Genomic DNA, 20,083 nt, shown 5'->3' with positions numbered 1-20,083 from the left:
GTCAGCAATGTTCTCCAGACTCACTAAGTACTAGCTGGTGTTTAGTACACTGAAGAAAAAGATTTAACATGAAGTTCAGTGGCTTATAAATTTCAGATTCAGTTACCTTGAAGGATGATTAAATTGGAAGCTGGAGCAGTTAACCTAACAATGAGCTAAATAATGACTTCTTAACCATGTACAAGGCATTGTAGGCCCTGCACCATATGGCAAAACTTAGGAATTATTTTAACCTTCCTTTTAAACATTGTTTAAACATTCTTAGATTATATTTAAACTACTAAGTGGGGTAGTTTTATCTGAATCTAAGTCTACGTAAGTCGTGGATTTCACCTCTCGTGGATGTATTTCTTTAATTTGAAGGTACTTGCCATTGGAGATCATGGTTGTACTCCTGTGGGACTTGAGTAATAGAGATTCAAGCCTAATATACTGTCTGTCAAACTTTACCAGCTCTGCATATTCCAAGTGGTGGATTCCATATGCCAAGGATGGGAGAGTGGCTTCTGGTCACTAGAGGGGAAAAAAGGTCAGTAACAGATGGGGAAGGCTGGGGACAAGTGTAGGGAAGAGGTTGCACCACCTCTTCATAAGGAAGACAACCTCTCACAACTGGAAGAAAACACAGTTCAGTCCCTGGGGCAGAAAAGTCAGTAAATGATCCAGGAACATAAGCCATAGTCAAAGCAGTGAGAAACGTGGGCAGGGAATCAATAAACCAGACTAGAGCCCAGACATTACCAAGTTATCACATTGGTAGTTAAGTTCAAGTCCAGGTTGAAGAAGGTAGTCAGATTGCTGGAAGTGGAACAGGTCATGTAACCCTTCTGATTATTTCTCCAACACTGTTCAATATACTGACCCTCTTGAACTGGGCAAGCAGAACTTGAGTCTATTTCCCAAACAAGCAAGGGAAATCTGATACTATCTTACTTTGGTATTGTCACATTTCCTGTGGCATTGCTGATTTGGTTTAATAATGCTAGAACTATTACTGTTTTCTTCCTGGTAAGTTCTCTGCACATCATAGAGTACTTCCTTGGGTCTAAATAGTTTTGTTTTTGTTTTTAAATAGTTTTTTACAAAGGAGGAATTAATTGACATAAAGATGATATAATTTTCTAGTAAGTCTGGCCCATTTTCATTTTTAAAACTATCTAATAATTTAGAATTTATCTCTAAGTATTAAATACCTATAAAGGCAATGCAGATTGGGATATAACAAAGAATAAAAGTTTTCCTTAATCCCTCTCCTATATACACATCCATAGAATTCTGTACTTTTCCTTTACAATTTTTACGCATGCTTTAATTATATGTGCATGTTTGTCAAGGATGCAGGACTGTACACTCCATGAGATCAGGAACATTCTCCGCGCTTAGTACAGAGCCTGGCTGTAGAAGCCAATCACTAACATTTGTTGACCACAAAATGTGTGGTCTCGTTGGAGTAGAAGGGAGCTATAATACAGATGTTAAAAGATACAGAGTAGAATTACAGAGGAGGAGATTAGCAATTTAGTCTTATCAAGAAGATTTTTGGAATTGACATGTACACACTGCTATATTTAAAATATATAACCAACAAGGACCTACTGTACAGCACAGAACTCTGCTGAGTGTTCTATAATAACCCAAATGGGAAAAGAATTTGAAAAAGAATAGATACGTGTATATGTACAACTGAATCACTCCGCTGTACACCTGAAACTAACACAACATTGTTAATCAACTATACTCCAATATAAAGTTAAAAAAAAAATTTTTTTAAATGGCATTGAACTGGGCCTCATCAGGAGATAGGATTTACACAAGCAGAGAGAGAAATTTTCCAGGAAGTCGAAGGGAGTTTGAGAGGGCAAAATACTGGATTTGTTCAGCCTGTACAGGCATGAAACTCTATTGAGAGTCTTGTATTAACATCAGTAGATAAGGCTGCAAGGTAGATTGGAAAGACAAAATAGAGGATCTAAGTCTGGGGCCGGTCTGGAATTCCTAATCCAGATGAGTGCTTGTGGCTGACCTCAGCACGGGGATGGCGTTACTTGAGGGAGTGCTAATCTGGAGGTCAGGAGGCTAAGGGTCCATCCAGTTTTGTCTGTGACATGAAAGATGCGGATGAGGATGAATGTGGGGGCAACTGTTCTCAATTCTGTCACATTCAAGTGATTGCAAGCTCAACCTTTTAAGGAAAGTGTCAGTGGTTTTATAATAAATGATCTTCATTAAAAAAAAAAAGTATAGGACCTAGAATCCCATGCTAAGGAGTTTATATTGTTTCCTCTGGACCGATTTTTTTTTCTTTTTTTGGGGGGGGGGGCTCACCTCACAGCATGTGGAACTTCCCCCACCAGGGATTGAACCCTTGCCCCCTGCAGTGGAAGTGCAGAGTCTTAACCACTGGACCGCCAGGGAAGTCCCTGGACCAATGTTTTTCAGCGTGTTCCTCACTAGTTTGTAAGATTCCTCATATAAAACCCATCCCATTGACTAATAAATTTGTATAATGCCACATGCTATATTTCTTGGGATGTCACAGTGCATACTAGTAAAGTTCCTAAAATCCTACAGGAAATAAACTTTTGAAGTTTGTTTAACCAAATGCTTCCCAATTATGTGACCACCTTTGAACTCTTTTAGTATCCAGCAGATCCATTATTCCTCAGAACACACTTGGGAAATGATATTTATGTAATAGCAAGCCTTCAAAGATTTTGAAAGAGGATTCTCATAATTAGAAAAGATGTTTTTATTTGTACATATTAGCAGAAAAGAAATGCAAATACATAGACCCCTGACTCCTTTTGCTTCTTTTAGAGGGTTGCTGTTCTGTGTTATCTTTACGTGCTATTTACATCATGTGTTATCTTAAAATTACCAAATCTGTTTGGAAATAGGATAAAAACAGATAAATTTAGATGCCCTGCTCATTCATCTTCAGCTGTTATCAATCATTGTTTACTCGTCTTGGTTTTCTCCAGAAATTGAACTGAATAGAGATGTGGTTCTCTAGGTGTGACTATTGGATCAGCTGCCTGAGTATCACCTGGGGGTGGTGGGGAAGGGCAGTGATCTGGCTTTAAAAAGCCCTCCAGGTGATTCTGACACACGCTGAAGTTTTGAAAACCACTCGAATGGACTAACTCAACCTGAAGCTTTCGAAACTCTAGGTCAGGTTGGGAGCAGAAGCAGCTCAGCTGCTTCGTCAACTGCCACAGCTTTCATTGATCCATTTTAAAGTGATAATGTTAGTTCACCTTCTCACATTTAACTTGTTTTTAAATTAAGTATCTGAGATTTACACAGCTCTGGTTTCTTAGCATTAGAGTCACTCTATCTTTCTCAACACTGGCAGCCATCTGCTACTTTCTCACTTAGACTACAGGTACAGTTCTCCAGAGAATATTAGCTTCCGTCTTTTCAAAAGTTTGCCCTTTTTTCTTTCCCTGGTAGTTTGGCAGACATTCCTAGAAAGAAGAAAGTAGTATCATCATTTATTGGAGCTCAGAAGAGTGAATCTCTGTGTCTATTTTTAACCAAGAGTGAATATATTTTCTCTCTGAAAAGATCTTTATCCCTTTCATCAGTTTTCTAGCTGTGGGTATTTCCTAGTTATAACTTTATATATTTAGTCCTCTTATTATTTTCCTTTGTTTAGAAATGCAAATTCAAAACAATGGGAAAAATTGATGAGCCCCTCACTTTTTTTTGCAGGGGGAGGAAAATTGTAATAAATGCAAAACTTTCTTCTCTCTTTCTATAGTCCTCTAGTTTAGGGATGTACAATATAAATTCCTTATAAAAGTCGGTTGGATATATTAAATTTGAATTTTGAAAATAATAAAATCCTATGCATGTTTGATATAACACAACCTGATTCCCATTACTCCTGCTTTAGATTCCTTCTCTTCTGTACCGTATTTTTAAAATGTTTTCTATTTGAAAATCCTCACAATAAATTACAAACTACACTTTACAGGATGTAAAGATAGAGGAACATGTCAAGGTCAATCTTCAGCTTTCGCAAGTGTGTGATGATTATAAAATAGAGACCTCCAAAGAAACTGAAATTCAGAGGGGGAGAATTCAAAGTGAAACTGATTTAGACAGTGATTTCTCCTGACTCCCTTCCTACCCCCATCTATTAGGTTAAAATCCCTTTAAAAATGTGAGAGTTGCTAAAGGCTGCAGAATTCATGTACGGAAATTTTCAAGCAGTATGAAGCTATTGTCGAAGAACAAGTACAGTTTGTGTGTTATACTTAAATCTACCAGACAGGCTGGCAAGCAGAGCAAATCACGAGTTTGGGGCGGTGAGTGTTTGCTTTAAGCAAAGACATCCAGTCTCCATAGCACAGTGATTTTATAGCATAGATCAGAGTATACTGTTTTTTTAGCTCACACCATTTTCCCCGCAACATACTAAAAAAGATTGAATCAATAAATCTTGAACTTCCAGAAAAATGTGTAAAATAAGCAGGTCACAGTATAGAGTGAGTCAGTATGTAAATAGGAAGGTAGAAGCTCTGTAAAAAGCTAAGGAAAAAGCAGTTTTACTCAGTAAGATTTGCATGTGTTAGAAAATAGTTAAGCTGAAGTTAGAGTCATTTTCATAATCCTTTTTAATTATAATATTTAGGATGTGGTATAAATCCATGTAGTATGGATTTTGAGAGGAAAGATGTTCATTAAAAATAATCGTTTTTATAAAATTTTGAAAGCAGGAAATATATGGTTTCTTGTTTTTAAAAAAATACTATAAATGGGCCCATTCATAAAAGTTCTGCTTATTTTTCTCAGAGCTTCACGTGTTAATATCCTCTATGTCAAAATATTTACTTTTCATGTGTTTAAATCGAGAAAACATTTATCCTCTTAACATAAATAGTAGAATGAGAGTTTAAATTCTACCTATTTATACAAAGAGGTTTTTAGATAAGTTCACTTTTAGTGTCTCAGCTTCAGAGATTTTAACTCTTATCTTTTATGATCTCTGAAATATCTCTTGCTCTGTTGACTTAATTTAAATAATATAATCAATCATGGCTTGAACTTTTTATAGCTATGAATTTATTGTTTCTTTTTAACTGCCTGCCCCAGTTAATTTTTTTTAGACTGTTAGTGATCTCTACAGAAGAATCATGACATTTGCACATAGGAAATTTGAAAGCAGCTGTGTGAAGACAGTAGTTATTGAGCAAGATATTCATTTCAATGCAAACTTCTTGATCTTGAATCTTTTATCTTGATCTTATCTTTGAAAACTTACATATGGTTTTCGGCTTACTCAGGACACTATCTCCTTCTGTAACATACAGTCAGTCGTTGAGATCTGCTTCCATTTCAGATTAGTTCAGATTAGTTTAGTGTAGTATTTATTATTATACAAAATAAAAATTATCGGGTATATACGCAAAATGATAAATGCAACTTTATTCATTGAGGCATTGCTTGTAATGGGCAAAAGATTAGAAACAACCTAAATATCTGAACTAATTACATTTCAGCATTCCATACAATGGCATATACTATATCCCCATCAAATAGGTAAAGCATCTCTTTGTTGACCGATATTGGACAAGGTCCTAGAGATACTGACAAGAAAAAAGGCAAGATGCATAAGAGTGTATCAAAGAAAACTCTGAATGGTTTCAGACACACCAAACACAAAAAAATAACAGCTGTTGTCTCTTGGGAGGACAGAGTATACAGTTAGATAGATGGCGCCTAGGAATCTTTTTTAATTTTGTATCCTGTGTATGTGTTACTGTTGTTTTTAAATTACCTTGAAAAATCATCTTGATTAGAAAAGTGCCGATAGCTAAGTCTGAAAACTGAAACTATGCTATATTTAATGTCCAGGCATAAAGTTCATTCTTACTGATTAGAATGTGTGATTGAAATGAAAAGTTGGATATTACAGCAGAAAACTTCGGCTCTGTTGTTTGGCTCTGGTTATGAGGAAGTGATTCTTCCTTTAATATTTTGCTCTATACAGTAGATTTACCCTGGGAAATTATCTGTAACTCAGATTTAGTGGAAACTTTTTTTTAAAGCCAGGTATTCTTCAAAGCTATGACACTTTAACATACCTGTTCTTAAAATTCTCATTTTTCTGTAACATTGGGTTCTTTTATTTTATTTATTTTTTATAAATTTATTTATTTTTGGCTGCACTGGGTCTTCGTTGCTGCCCGTGGGCTTTCTTTACTTGCCGCGAGTGGGGGCTACTCTTTCTTGCGGTGCGCGGGCTTCTCACTGCAGTGGCTTCTCTTGTTGAGGAGCACGGGCTCTAGGCTCCCGGGTTTCAGTAGTTGTGCCGCGCAGGCTCAGGAGTTGTGTCTCATGGGCTCTAGAGCGCAGGCTCAGTAGTTGTGGTGCACGGGCTTAGATGCTCCGCAGTTTGTGGGACCTTCCCGGACCAGGGCTCGAACCCGTGCCCCTGCATTAGCAGGCAGATTCTTAACCACTGAGCCACCAGGGAAGTCCAACATTGGGTTCTTTTGAAGCAGAACATTCAGTCACTATGCAGCCTTATCAAAGTTAGTAACAGCTTGTCCTGCTAAACTTAGAGCCATGTATAGTTCTACTTGAAGTTTTGCAAAAACAGCAATTTGGATTTTTCTCTTTTAATATTCTAAAAATTGGTTTAAGAAACAGAAATTCGTATCTTTAGAATATTGGAAAAAGTACTATATAATGACTAAACTGTGCCCAAATGGTCGTGTTTAAAATCACCTCTGTTCTAAATTCTTTCTCAGATTTTCAGGCATTCTTCAATTACTTATATTTTACCAAATGCAAATTTGCTTTATGAAGCTGTATGCAGTTCAAATATAGGAAATTAATTCTTACAAGGAAAGGCCTGATGTTGAGTTTGGAATAATCGGTTGGCTAGGGAAACATTATTGAACATCACAGACTGACTTGCCTTCATTAGGGATGAATTTTAAACTATTACTTTTTCTTTGTAAATGGAAAAAAGAACCTCTAATTGTCCTCTATTTATAGTAACCATATGTCCCAGACTTTCCAGGGTAGTTCCCAGTTTTGTATTCTGCATCACCTCAGACCATGCATATAGATTTTTAGGTTGGAAAATTTGTTCATTCTTCTAATATGATAAATATAGTTCTTTGGGATCGTTTAATTTAAAGTAGTCGTTAAGAATCTCATTTTAGATCACTTCTTTTAAAGAAGGAAGGTGTGTAACAAGAACTTTCTAAAATACATTTTTATATACCAGAATTACTTGAGACAAGGGAGGTTTCAGTATGTGGAATTTTTGCTCTATGCTCTTGTTCACACAGTGCAATCAATGAAAAAGGAATATGGGATAAGATGTTTTCTTTCTGCCCCACAGTGACCAGGCACTGCCTCTGTAATAGAGACTGAATCTCTAGGAAAGATTTGTAAGTTAAAAGGTTTTAAGAAATAAGGAGCACAATAAACACATGAAAAGATGCTCAGTATCATTGCCTCAGGGAAAGGCCAACAAAAGCATAATGAGATATCACTTCACACCCACTAGGAGGGCTATATAAAAAAGATAGGTAATAATAAGTGTTGACAAGGATATAGAGAAACTAAAACCCTCTTACAGTGTTGGTGGGAATATAAAATGGTGCAGCCGCTTTGGAGAGTCTGCAGTCCCCTAAAAGATTACACAGAGTTACCATATTGCCCAGAAATTCCACTCCTAAGTATATACCCAAGAGAGATGAGAACATGTGTCAGTACAAAAACTTGTACTCGAATGTTTATAGCAGCCTTATTTATAATTGTCAAAAAAATGGGAACAACCCAAATGTCAATCAACAGATAAATGGATAAATAATATGGTATATCCATATAACATAATATTCAGCAGTAAAAACAAGGAATAAAGTACTGATACTTGCTACAACATGAATGAACCTTGAAAATGTTTCTTATAAGTGAAGGAAGCTGGTCATAAAGGACCACATATTATATGACTTCATTTATGTGAAATGTCCAGAGTAAGTAAAGCAGTAGAGATATAAAGTAGATTGGTGGTTGCCTAGGGCTAAGGAAAGAGGGGGGAAATGAGGAGTGACTGCTGATAGATATGGATTTTCTTTTGGGGGTGTCGAAAATGTTCCAAAATTGATTGTACACTTTAAGTGGGTGAATTGTATAGTATGTGAATTATATCTGAGTAAAGCTGTTATTTTCAAAGTGGGGTGTCTTTTACTCATTGGTTGACACATTCTGTTTTCTACATTCTTTAGCAGTGGTTCTCAATGTTGCCACCCAGGGGAAATTTGGCAATGCCAGGAGATATTTTTCGTTGTTACAACTGGTGTAGGAGTCCTGCTGGCATCTAATGGGTAGAGGCCCAGGATGCTGCTGGACATCCTTCAGTGCATGGGCAGCCCCACAACAAAAAAATTACCCAATAATGCCCAAGTTAAGAAACCCTGTTCTCTACTTGTGTTCCTCTAGTGATAATGGACCACAGCCATGTTTTTGAAGCACTGAAAAATCATGAATCATCAAACAGATAGATGTTCACTGAATTCCACTTACTGAGGGCAAGGCTATTCAGTAAGACTAAACCCCTCAAAAGTGTTTTATTTCCTTATCTGGTTAAGTCTAAACCTAAGTTAGATAATTCAGTTAACCAAAATAATTTATCCCTCTGTCATCTTGATTGAGATTTAACTGTATTTTGTTGTATTTTACTTTGTTATTTATCTTCTTAAAGATCAAATTTATGGAGTATAACATCTACTTGCCGTAAAAACAGAAATAAACATGCCACAGCATAGCCTTGAGGATATAATTAAAGCTAACTTGTCCATTTCAAAAAATTACCATCAACTCATGTTCTGGAATAGGAATATGGCCCTAAACTAAGCTAATTTGCTAGGCTTCAGTCTGCAGCCATGCTCCTTTTATTGTATGTACCTGTTTGACCTGTCCAAAGACTGGTCCATGGGAAAAGGGAGCAGGGGTTTCATCATAAAATCTAGCATTTCAAATATAACAGCTAACATTTATTGAAAACTTATTGCTTGCTAGGTATTATGCAACATACTTTATGTATATTATCTCATTTAATTCTCACAAAACCCTGTGAGCTGGCTATGATTATTCCTATTCCTGTGGAAACATCCCTCTTATAACTCTCCATCCTCCTGCTCCAGTATGCACTGGTTGTTTTGTAGGTCTTACACTACTGTCATTCTGACAGTTCCCTTCCCCATAATTCTAGGGAATTCTCTTTTCTTCTCTCCTGTCTTGACTCCCCTGCATCTTCCCTTACCATGTTGTCCTCCCTCATTTTGGTGAAATATATCCTCCATTACCTTAGAAGAACACCAATGTCTTTATTCTGCCTTCATTATTGAAAAAGATATTTTGGCTGGATCTAGAATTCTATGTAGGATATATTTTTCTCTCACAATTTTGAAATCATTATTCTCTTGTCTTTCAGTTTGGGGTATGATCTGTTTTCTATCTCTCAGAGCTCTTAGAATTTCTTTATCTCTGGTGCTTCGAAATGTCACAGTATTGTGCCTTTCTGTGGGTCTTTTCTTCAGGTATTTTACCTAAAACTCAGTGAGGCCTTCCACTCTCAAAATTCATTTTCTTGAGTTTAGGGAAGTTTCTTAAAATGCTTCTTTGATAATTCCTTCCCTTTTTGTTTTTCTTTCTGGAATGCCTACTGCTTAAATGTTGACTTTTAAAATTTATCCTGTAATTTCTTTATTTTGGGAATCCTACAGTCTTTTCTTTTGTCTTTTAGTTCTACTTTCTGAGAAATTTCTTTAACTCTATTTTCTAATTCTATCTTAAACTTTTAATTTCAGTTATATTTTTAATTCCCAAGAGTTCTTTCTTGTTCTTCAATTGCTTTTTTTATACCCTCCTATTCTGTTTGATAGATGTTTATCTCTTATCTCTGAGAATATTAATTACAGTTTTTCTCAAGTATTTCTCCTGCAGTCTGACTTGATTCTTATTCATCTGACTCCCTTCTTGCTGTTTGTTTTTTTGGATTAGGTCTCTGTTTCTCATGTTAAAGTCTTTACTCAAATATTTAATGGTCCTTAACTGTCCATAATGTATAAGATTCAGGGTTTATTGCCTGCTGATATGATGCATTGAGAAGCGCACCAACATCACTTTTATAGTATTCTTGCAAAAAAATGCATAACCTAAATTCAGCCATGAAGAAATAATACACAAACCCAAACTGAGGGATATCCTATAATTAGCCAGTATGCTTTTAAAATGTCAATATTATGAAAGACAAAGAGACTGAGGTACTTTCCAGATTCAAAGAAACTAAGGAGACATGACAATTAAACGCAGTGTATGATCCTAAAATGAACCCTGGACCAAAATTAGTAGGACAGTTGGTGAAATTTGAGTAAGGTCCGTAGATGAGTTAATGTTATTCCTGGTTTTTTATACAACTCAATAGCAAAAAAAACCAAACAATCCAGTTAAAAAATGGATAGAGGATATAAATAGACATTTTTCCAAAGAAGACATACAGTTGGCCAACAGACACATGAAGTGATGTTCATTATGACTAATAAGGAAAATGCAAATCAAAAGCACAATGAGCTATCATATCACACCTGTCAGAATGGCTATTTTCAAAAAGTCAATAACAAGTGCTGGCAAGGATGTAGAGAAAAGGAACCCTTATGCACTATTGGTAGGAATCTAAGTTGGTGCAGCCACTATGAAAAACAGTATGGAGGTTCCTCAAAAAATTAAAAATAGAGCTACCATATGATCCAGCATTTCCACTTTGGGGCATTTATCAAAAGAAAACAAAAACACCAACTTGAAAAGATACATGCACTCTCATGTTCATTGCAGCATTATTTACAATAGCCAAGCTATGGAAACAACCTACGTGTCCATCAATAGATGTATATGTATATATACACACACATACAATGGAATATTAACCATAAAAACAAGAATGAAGTCTTGCCATTTGCAACAACATGGATGGACCTTGAGGGCATTATGCTAAGTGAAATAAATCAAAGAAAGACAAATAATGTATGCTGTCACTTATATGTGGAATCTAAAAACAAAACAAACAAAAACCAAGCTCATACAGAACAGATTGGTGGTTGTCAGAGAGGCAGGGGATGAGGAGTGGGGTAAATGAGTGAAGGGGGTCAAAAGATACAAACTTACAGTTTTAAAATAAATAAGTCATGAGGACATAATTACAGCCTGGTGACTACAGCTAATAATACTGTATAACATACTTGAAAGTTGCTGAGAGAGTAAATCTTAAAAGTTCTCATCACAGGAAACAAAAATTCTGTAACCATGTAAGGTACCCAATGTTAACTAGTTTTATTATGGTGATTATTTTGCAATATATCCAAATATTGAATCATTATGTTGTACATCTGAAACTAACGTAATGTTGTATGTCAATTATACCTCAATTTAAAAAAATTTAATTATGTGGGTGGATGCATGCAGGAAAAAAATCTCAGAGAAGTTACTTAACTGTTAACTCTGGTGCTCTTCGGGAACTGTGATTGCAGGGTCAAGGTTTTCATAAGCTTACTTTAAATTGATAAAGATTATGGATGACAGATATTTACTGTCTGTTACGTGTACAGGGTTTTTTTTTTAACAATTAAAAAAGCTTAAGAATGAAAGAATGAATAAATAAAAGTGTTAATATTTCCTCTAAAAATATTTCACCTAGTTTTGATCATTGTGCTATGGTTATGTAAGATGTTAACATTTGGGGAAGCTGGTGATTTTATTCTTTAAATATTTTTCTCTCTTCTCTCTCTCTTTCTTTTTTCTCTTCCTTCCCCTCCTATCTTTCTGGAACTTCACTTACACAGATACTATACTGCTTGATATTTTACCACAAGTCCTCTTTATTTTTCATATTATACAAATTCTTTTGATATATCTTCAGGTTCACAGAACTTTTCTCTAGTTATTTTCAATCATACGTTAAGCAGATCCACTGATCTTTAATTCAGTTATTCTATTTTTCAGTTCTATATATATTTCAAAATATACATTTAATTCCCTTTTATAGTTTCCATTTCACTGCTGAGATTCCCCATCCATTCATTTATTATGACCTTATTTTCCATTTTATGTCCTTGAACATCTTTATAATAGCTACTTTCACTTTCCTGTCTGCTAATTCCAAGATCTGGCTTATCTTGTGGTCAGTTTCTATTAATTACCTTTTCTCTTGCTACTGGGTCACATTTTTCTATTTCTTTGCATGTTTAGTAATTTTTAATGTATATTGGACAGTGTGTGTGGCACATGATGGATACAATGAGTTTTGTTATCTTTCCCTAAAGAGTGTTGATTTTCGTTCTAGCAGGTTATTTACTTAGCTGAACTCTAAATGCTAGCTCCCCTTAGGTGAACATCAACTGTGAAATCTACGCTGAGTCCTTTCAGCCTTCCAGCTGTTGTCTTTCACACATGCAGTTCAGGGATCAGCTAGGAATTTGGATAGAGTTTGTACGTAGATTTGAAGGGACTCTTGTGTCTTCTTCCTTTCAGGGGTTGTCCCCCTCACTTTCCAGTTAGACTGTTGACTTCAAAGTAAGTCTTTGGACTCCTCAAATGAGTAAGATTTCAGATTTCTCTTTGAGTTCCAATCATTCCACCATATGAACTGTGGAGTACTACCAGGTGAAAAGCCATATGAACAGGAATCCTACCTAGTACAGTTCATTCTTTCAAGGATTGACTTCCAGTTTCTGCTTACTTTTGGTCACTCTGTGGTGCTTTCAAATAGTTGTTTTGATATATTTTCAGAGTGTATAGTTATTATCTTCAGAAGGATCAATCTAATATACTCCATTCTGCCATTACCAGAAGTTGTAGCATATTACCTTTTATTTTCGATTGATTTTTTTCATTGATACTTCATAGGGTTAAACAAACAAAAAAAAATTCGATGTATTTTTGTGAATGATGACAATAGCTCATCAAAGTTTTCCAAAAAGATCAAGCATATTACTAATGTCATTTCTTCTTCTTTCTTTTGTAGACAAGAGATGATTTCCTAGGTCAAGTGGATGTTCCTCTTTATCCATTACCGGTTAGTATAGATGTCCATGATTTTACTTTTTATGTTTATTCTTTTTATTTTAATAAATACTTACAGATACACAATATAGTAAATGTAAATATTTGATTTGTGAAGTGTATACAGCTATTATTTCTTGAGCATATTGTTTTCTGAAAACTCATCTCAGTTTTCCATTTTATTTTCAAAATTCCCTTACGTGGGCTTCCCTGGTGGCGCAGTGGTTGAGTCCGCCTGCCGATGCAGGGGACGCGAGTTCGTGCCCTGGTCCGGGAAGATCCCACATGCCGTGGAGCGGCTGGACCCGTGAGCCATGGCCGCTGAGCCTGCGCGTCCGGGGCCTGTGCTCCGCAGTGGGAGGGGCCACAACAGTGAGAGGCCCGCGTACCGCAAAAAAAAAAGAAAAAAAAAAAATCCCTTACATGAACCCCAGTAAGAAATAGAGAGCCACTGAAGTTGGTTGACATCATGAAAGCATTGTTTGAGGAAGATCACTTTGGAAATATTCTATTGAATAACTAGAATGGGGAGAGCTTAGTCTCACAAAAAGAAACTAAGATCAATTACAACAATATGGGCATGAAACTGAACCTGGACCAAGCATATAGCAACAGAAGAAAACAGACAGATGCAGGGAACATTTCATAACATAACATTACTGGATCTGGTTTTTAGCATGGAGCTCCAGTTGAAAAAAATAAAATTAAGCAAAAAGTAAAGATAATACAAGTTGAACTTGCGAGATAAGGGTGGTATCTCAAGTAGAAAACATAGGAGGAAAGCCTTTTTTTTTTGAGATATGATAAATTTATTTTTGGCCATATTGCATATCAGTAGTAAACAAGAAAAATGAAAGCTTAAAGCGGGCAGCTGACAGAGATATAAAAATAAGTTGTGTAGGGAAAAGGGTCTGGAAGGATTGAGAGCTATCATTGTTAAGGTAACCGCAGAATCTCTGAGAAGAATGGGCTGTCCAAACGAGAGGGATGAGAGCATTGAAGGCTAAAACATTGAACGTTCATCAGTGTGGGTCTGTCAAAGGAGAAAGAGAAGACAGACCAGGAGAAATCGGAAAAGAACGAAGTAAAATGATGTCATGAGAATTTAAGAGTTTCAAGACTGAATGGGTAGTTAACAATGCAAAGTGCAGCAGAGAAGTAAAGGAGAATAAAAACAAAGGGCTGCTGAGCTTGATAAGAAAGAGAAGTAATACTTCTTTATCAGTCTTTTCAGATGTTTATTGTCTCTCTGTAGTCTTTAGACATTGCAAGCTTTTGATAATGAATTTAATCCAGTCTTATTTTCCAAGCTGCTTACTTTTTTGTTCTCCTGGAACTGTCTCTATGGTCTAACCACGCCAGCCTGCTGACATTGTACCTATTCCATATTTCTTTGGGGCGCAAGCATACTAACCATTCTCTACTGTTTTTCCACTTTTACCCTCCCTTTGTCTTCACGACACACCTGCTCAGCTAGTTTTATACTGAGTTGTGATGCCAGGTGCAATTCCTACAGTGCAGGAAAGTGAAAGTGCTGTCAAGTTACCAACTGTTACTGTTTAATAAGCTAAAGCTACTTTTTTCTCACCTCTAACTTCGATTATGCCTTAGGTCATAGTTAATGGATATTCTTGAAAAGTATGTATTTTTGGTGTTACAGATGTATCTTAAAAACCCACTGTTTTATTCTAGACAGAAAATCCAAGAATGGAGAGACCATATACATTTAAGGATTTTGTTCTTCACCCAAGAAGGTCAGTAAATATAAAATAATAACATGAAATTTTTTTTAATCTCTTTATACCTTACAGTAGCCTCTTTGGAAACTCAGTTTCAACCTTTGTAAATAAGCTACGTATAAATATTAGTTTTTAAAAGCTTTTTTGCTATTTCTGATTAAAAAGTAATATAGGCACAGTGCAAAAATTCTGAAAATACAAAAAAGTGATCATACCCCTTTGGGAAAGACTTGTCTCCCTTATATTTATCATACTATGAGAATGAAGTTTGTCATTCGTTTATATGTATTTTATATCTTACAGTATATGTAATTTTGTCATACTGCACTTTAAAAAATCACAAACATCAATTCATGTAAAAAAAAACATCCAGGGAATTCCCTGGTGGTCCAGTGGTTGGGACTCAGCACTTTCACTGCCATGGCCCTGGTTCAGTCCCTGGTCCGTGAAGTAAGATCCTGCAAGGTGTATAGCACAGCCAAAAAAAAAATCCAACTTGATACACACAAAACCATTTTCAGGGATATATAACTACATTTAGCATACTTTCATTTAAAAAAAGATATTTCAGAAAACTCAAATGTTTAGAGAAAATAACATGAGCAAAGACTATAATTTACAACCCAATAGCCTGTTCATAATTCCATTTTCCTAAACTGAATTACTTTATTTTTGTCAAGATTTTTAAGTTTAAGCTGTAAATAAAACTCCTTTTGATCTTCTGAACCACAGAATCAAGTAAAATCTAGTGAAGATGTGTATGTGGCTTTACTGTCAGAAAGGGCAGAGTAAAGCAGAGGAAGGAAATCTGTGAAAACATTATATGTTTTGTTTTTAAAACTAGAAAATGCAATTGAAAAATATAGTATGGGAACTTAGTAAAATTTTTGATTAAAATATTTTATATTTTTAATCAAAATTTTTAAGTATTCATTGTAATATAAATTATTAAAATAAAGGGGACAGTGCTTTCTGACTGTGTTCATATTTACCATCTGTAAGAGAAACCACATATTTAATTTCTCTAGAAGTCTTGCAATATAAGTCTCTTTTCTTCCTTTAATTTTGAACTGACTGTGACATCTGTCTATCAAGAATAACTAAATATTTCTTTCTTCTCTTATTTGGTTGCTCTAGTAACCTGCTTTTCAATTTGTCAAATGCTTTCCGGTATCTTTATCTTCAAAACACATCTTCTGTCTGCACTGGGTATTACTGCAAGTGCAGAAAGAGCTTTATCCAACTACATTCTTAGATTTTTTTGAGCATCACTAAGCCCAAACCCACAGGCATATTATCTAGTTGGAAAAACGTAATAAAACCTATCATTGTGGAGAAACTCTCCTATAAAATATTATCTGAGTAAGTTTTCTGTATCCATCTTTTATAACAAGTGAGAGTGTTCACACCCCCTTAACTATGGAGACAGGAGTCACGTTAGTGGCCTGGGAAAAAGCTTAAGGGAGACATTGGCGGTGAGGTGGGGTAGGGGAGTATCTCTTGAAGACAGGATAAAAGATTAGGACTTTTTTGTCATATTACATAACTGAAATCTATTTTTAAAAAATACCCAAAAAACCTATACAGAAAGCTAGGACAAGCAAGGATTTCTTAAGTAAACAGGATGCTAGATTTGGTGGGGGCAATAGACAGAGTTAGGTCTTCAGTTAGAAGCTTAAGAAAGACAGGTTTTAAAATCCTTAAATGTTACTACACTGGGCAGCAGCCCTTAACTTAGACAACTCATTATTCAAAGAGGTGAGACAAGATACAATATGAAAACAGGTGAGGTAAATTAACGTATGACAGATTCAAACAGCTGTCAAAGACACTAGGTTTCAGGCAGTTATCCATCCTTGCTCTCCACTTTTCTGTCATCTTATACAACATGGTTAGATTATTATCCCTAAAGCACATCTCTGAGGATGACTTTCCCTAGTCCCAAAATTCTATGCAAAATAAAATCTAAAAGTTCTCTTATTTCACATGGATCTCATCAGCTGGACCATTTCCACTCCCTTTATGTATCCTGTAATTCAGCCAACCTCAGCTACTGCCATTTCCTTAACTGTACCCCAGGTTTCCCATCTATTTCCTTGTTTTTGCTCTCTTCTCTACTCATATGCCTTTCCCTTCACTGCCATAGATCAAAATCCTCCCCAGTCTTCTAGCCCCAACTCAAATGCCAACTTCTCTTTCAAATTCTCTCTGATCTTTCACTTAAACTTCCATAGTTCCTTATTTATCTCATAACAATTATTTATTTATGGATGTTCCTTTTTCTCCACCATCTATTCCTTTTCTTAAATATCTTCTGCACTGGAACTTGTCTTTGAATCTCCTCTAGTAGCTAGTAGATGTTCAGTAAACTCTTATTAAATGAGTGCTTTTCTTCTTAGTATTAAAATTTTGTGAATTATTATTTTCTTTTCTACAGTCACAAATCAAGAGTTAAAGGTTATCTGAGATTAAAAATGACTTACTTACCTAAAACCAGTGGCTCAGAAGAAGATAACACAGAACAGGCTGAGGAATTAGAGGTGAGATTTTATAAATATTTGGTTAAACTAAAAAGAAAATATCTAATTTCTTATTTTACTATACTCCAAAGAAAAAATAACTATTCAAATGAAGTTAATGTGTGAAATAAAAATTACTTCCCTGGACATTTGTTTATTTTACCCAAGAATTTGTTAAACATTTCTTTCCGCTAAGGATATTTCTGTAGAATGAGTGGCCATTACTGATGGCATTCTTAAGGGTTAGGGAATAGAGGTTGTAATATTTATAAATGAAAGCATTTGTTGTAACTAAGTCATTAACTGTTTCTAGTTTTTCAGAGTTTTCTAAAACGATGTCGTGTTCCCCCTCCATTAAAGTAAGAACACAATTTAGTATTTGTAAGTTAAATATGTGGAATATTTGAGGAGGCTCTACTAATTAGGAACTCTTCTATGAAATATAATTCCTGTTACTTTTCCTATCATGCTTGGGGTGGGAGTGGGCAGGAGGGCTCATAGAAAAGGAGGAGACTAAGAGAGAGAGAGGGAGAGAATGTAAGTCATCTAATAAAAAGCCACATTTATGGGGGGCCAGAAGAATTTAACCATCTTCACGGATGACAGGATAAGAGGAAGTCCAGTCAAGGATTTGGGCAGAACCACCTGCCTTTGGGGTGCGTGAAGAAGAGGCAGAGAGTATGTACTTGGAATAGAATTGGACAGGGATTTGGAGCCTGGAGTCTTAGTTGCAAGCTCTGCTGCTTGTGAGTTGAGTGACCATGTGAGTGTGTGACCTTCTCTGGACCTCAGGTTCTTCCTTTACAGAGTGACAGGGTTGTACCAGACGACCTCTGAGGTTTCTTCCAGCACAAAAATTCATGATCTGAAAAGGGAACAAAAACATTTGCCCCTTGAGGTTCCCACTGAAGGAACCTTATCATCAAAAGATAGCACCTTATTCTACCACATTGACTGAAATCGCCCAGTGTGCTGGCCTCAGTCTGCTTTGGAGGGTTCTGTATGTGTGGCTTCCTCAACAGTCATGCCTCTTTGATCAAGGTCTGCTGAAGTCTCCAGAACTGTAAGGCTGAGGGACCCTTCCCCAGTGCTGGGCTCTGCATCACACACCCAAACGTCTTGAGAAAGAAAGTTCGAGGACAAGTAGTGCTTTTGCAGCAAAGCTTTCTGGGAATTTTTTATATGCACTAATGAGACTTTACTTTGTTGGGGAATTCATAATAACAGAAAGAAAGAACTATTTTTCTTTAAATCATAGACTGTAGTTAGCCCTTACTCTGGCAATCAGAGAACTTGGTATCCTCTCTTAAGTCTAATTCCGTTATTTGATTACCTTGTTTTTCATTTTAGTTTTTCTCTGATTTGTCATATAACAGTCTTTTTTTTTTTAATTTAGAAATTTATTGAGTAGAATTTTCTGTACCTGGCATTTTGGTGCACAGGGAAACCTGAATAATGGAATTCTGTTTGAAATGAAGGATGTCTGCTGTAAAGAAAGAAAATTCTTTATTTAGTAACTTAAAAAATTTTTAACAGCATTTCATTATTTGGTAACCTGCTCCAAGTTTTGCCCACACGCACGTATCACAGGTACCTTATTCACAGTTCAGTTTCTGCGGGTAGAGCTGCTTCACTTCATTTTGTGGTCTCATGTCTCAAAGTTTGAATTCCCTCAGAATGCACCTTATAATTTCAGTAGATGTAAGCATGTAGGAGTTTATTTATGAAAGGCCCTAGGAATTCAAACACATGAATCTGTGCTTATTTATCTTCTGTGTAGCTAATGACCAGAGAAGTCTTGTCTTTGACATTTAGTTTGTGACTGAATATATAAAATCCTACCATTTAAAGAAAACAATTGTAATTTTCAGAAGAGGCTCACTCTTAGGCAGTGTATGCCCTAGTACAATAAAGTGTGGCTATAATAGATAATTGTGTGATATTTGCACCCCTTGTAACTTTAGGTTTAGTTGTATGTATTTTACACAATTACCGTATAATATAATGTGTGTTGTACCTCTAAATGCTTTCTTTCTGGACTTTGACTCTGTTAAATTGTGGGCAGTTGCATATTAGCTTTGAGGTTAGTAATAAAGTAACATACATTGATACTTAGAAAATTATTTTGTGAAGAATATTAGCTGATACATGTTTAATAGGGAGGCATTCTCGACAGAAAATGAAAACTCATTCTTTCTAAACAATGTTCAAACGTGTAACTATACTTCCTCTTGGAACTGAAACGGGTTTTTTAAAAATAGGCCCTTACTTAGTTTTTTTCCCCCTTCACAAGTTTATTTGCGTAACATAAATTCAATAAGTAGACCTTTAAGAGAGAAATCTTTGGGCTTCCCTGGTGGCACAGTGGTTGAGAGTCTGCCTGCCGATGCAGGGGACACGGGTTCGTGCCCCGGTCCAAGAAGATCCCACATGCCGTGGAGCGGCTGGGCCCGTGAGCCATGGCCGCTGAGCCTGCGCGTCCGGAGACTGTGCTCCAACGCGAGAGGCCACAGCAGTGAGAGGCCCGCGTACAGCAAAAAAAAAAAAAAGAGAAGTCTTTAAGAAGATTTTAAAGAAATATTTTTGGTACCATTTTCCAAGCTCTGAATATTTTCATAATCCTTCACAGCAGAAGTGAGAACCCTTTTATTAATAAATTTTATTAATCTGCAGAAAAATAATCAGTGACCATATTTTTTAAATTAGTCTTTTTTTCAAGAGAGTGAAATATAAAAGTTCAAC

The 20,083-nt window shown here is 35.9% G+C and overlaps 1 protein-coding gene across 3 annotated transcripts in view; it reads left to right on the top strand.

Moving 5' to 3' along the window:
- The window catches only part of NEDD4 (NEDD4 E3 ubiquitin protein ligase), a 149,500-nt gene that overhangs the window by 85,655 nt on the left and 43,762 nt on the right, over positions 1–20,083 (top strand). For all 3 annotated transcript variants that reach the window (XM_027123089.1, XM_027123088.1, XM_027123090.1), the window contains 3 exons: positions 13,046–13,096; positions 14,776–14,837; positions 17,260–17,362. In XM_027123089.1, the coding sequence (XP_026978890.1) occupies positions 13,046–13,096; positions 14,776–14,837; positions 17,260–17,362 (216 nt within the window). The remainder of the gene's footprint in view (positions 1–13,045; positions 13,097–14,775; positions 14,838–17,259; positions 17,363–20,083) is intronic.

Source organism: Aethalodelphis obliquidens, unplaced genomic scaffold (assembly GCF_003676395.1).
Source record: "Aethalodelphis obliquidens isolate GAN/ISIS:26980383/991018 unplaced genomic scaffold, ASM367639v1 scaffold26, whole genome shotgun sequence".
NCBI classification, from domain to species: domain Eukaryota; kingdom Metazoa; phylum Chordata; class Mammalia; order Artiodactyla; family Delphinidae; genus Aethalodelphis; species Aethalodelphis obliquidens.
The sequence above is the reverse complement of the archived record's forward strand: the minus strand, read 5'-3'. Positions and strand labels throughout refer to the sequence as shown.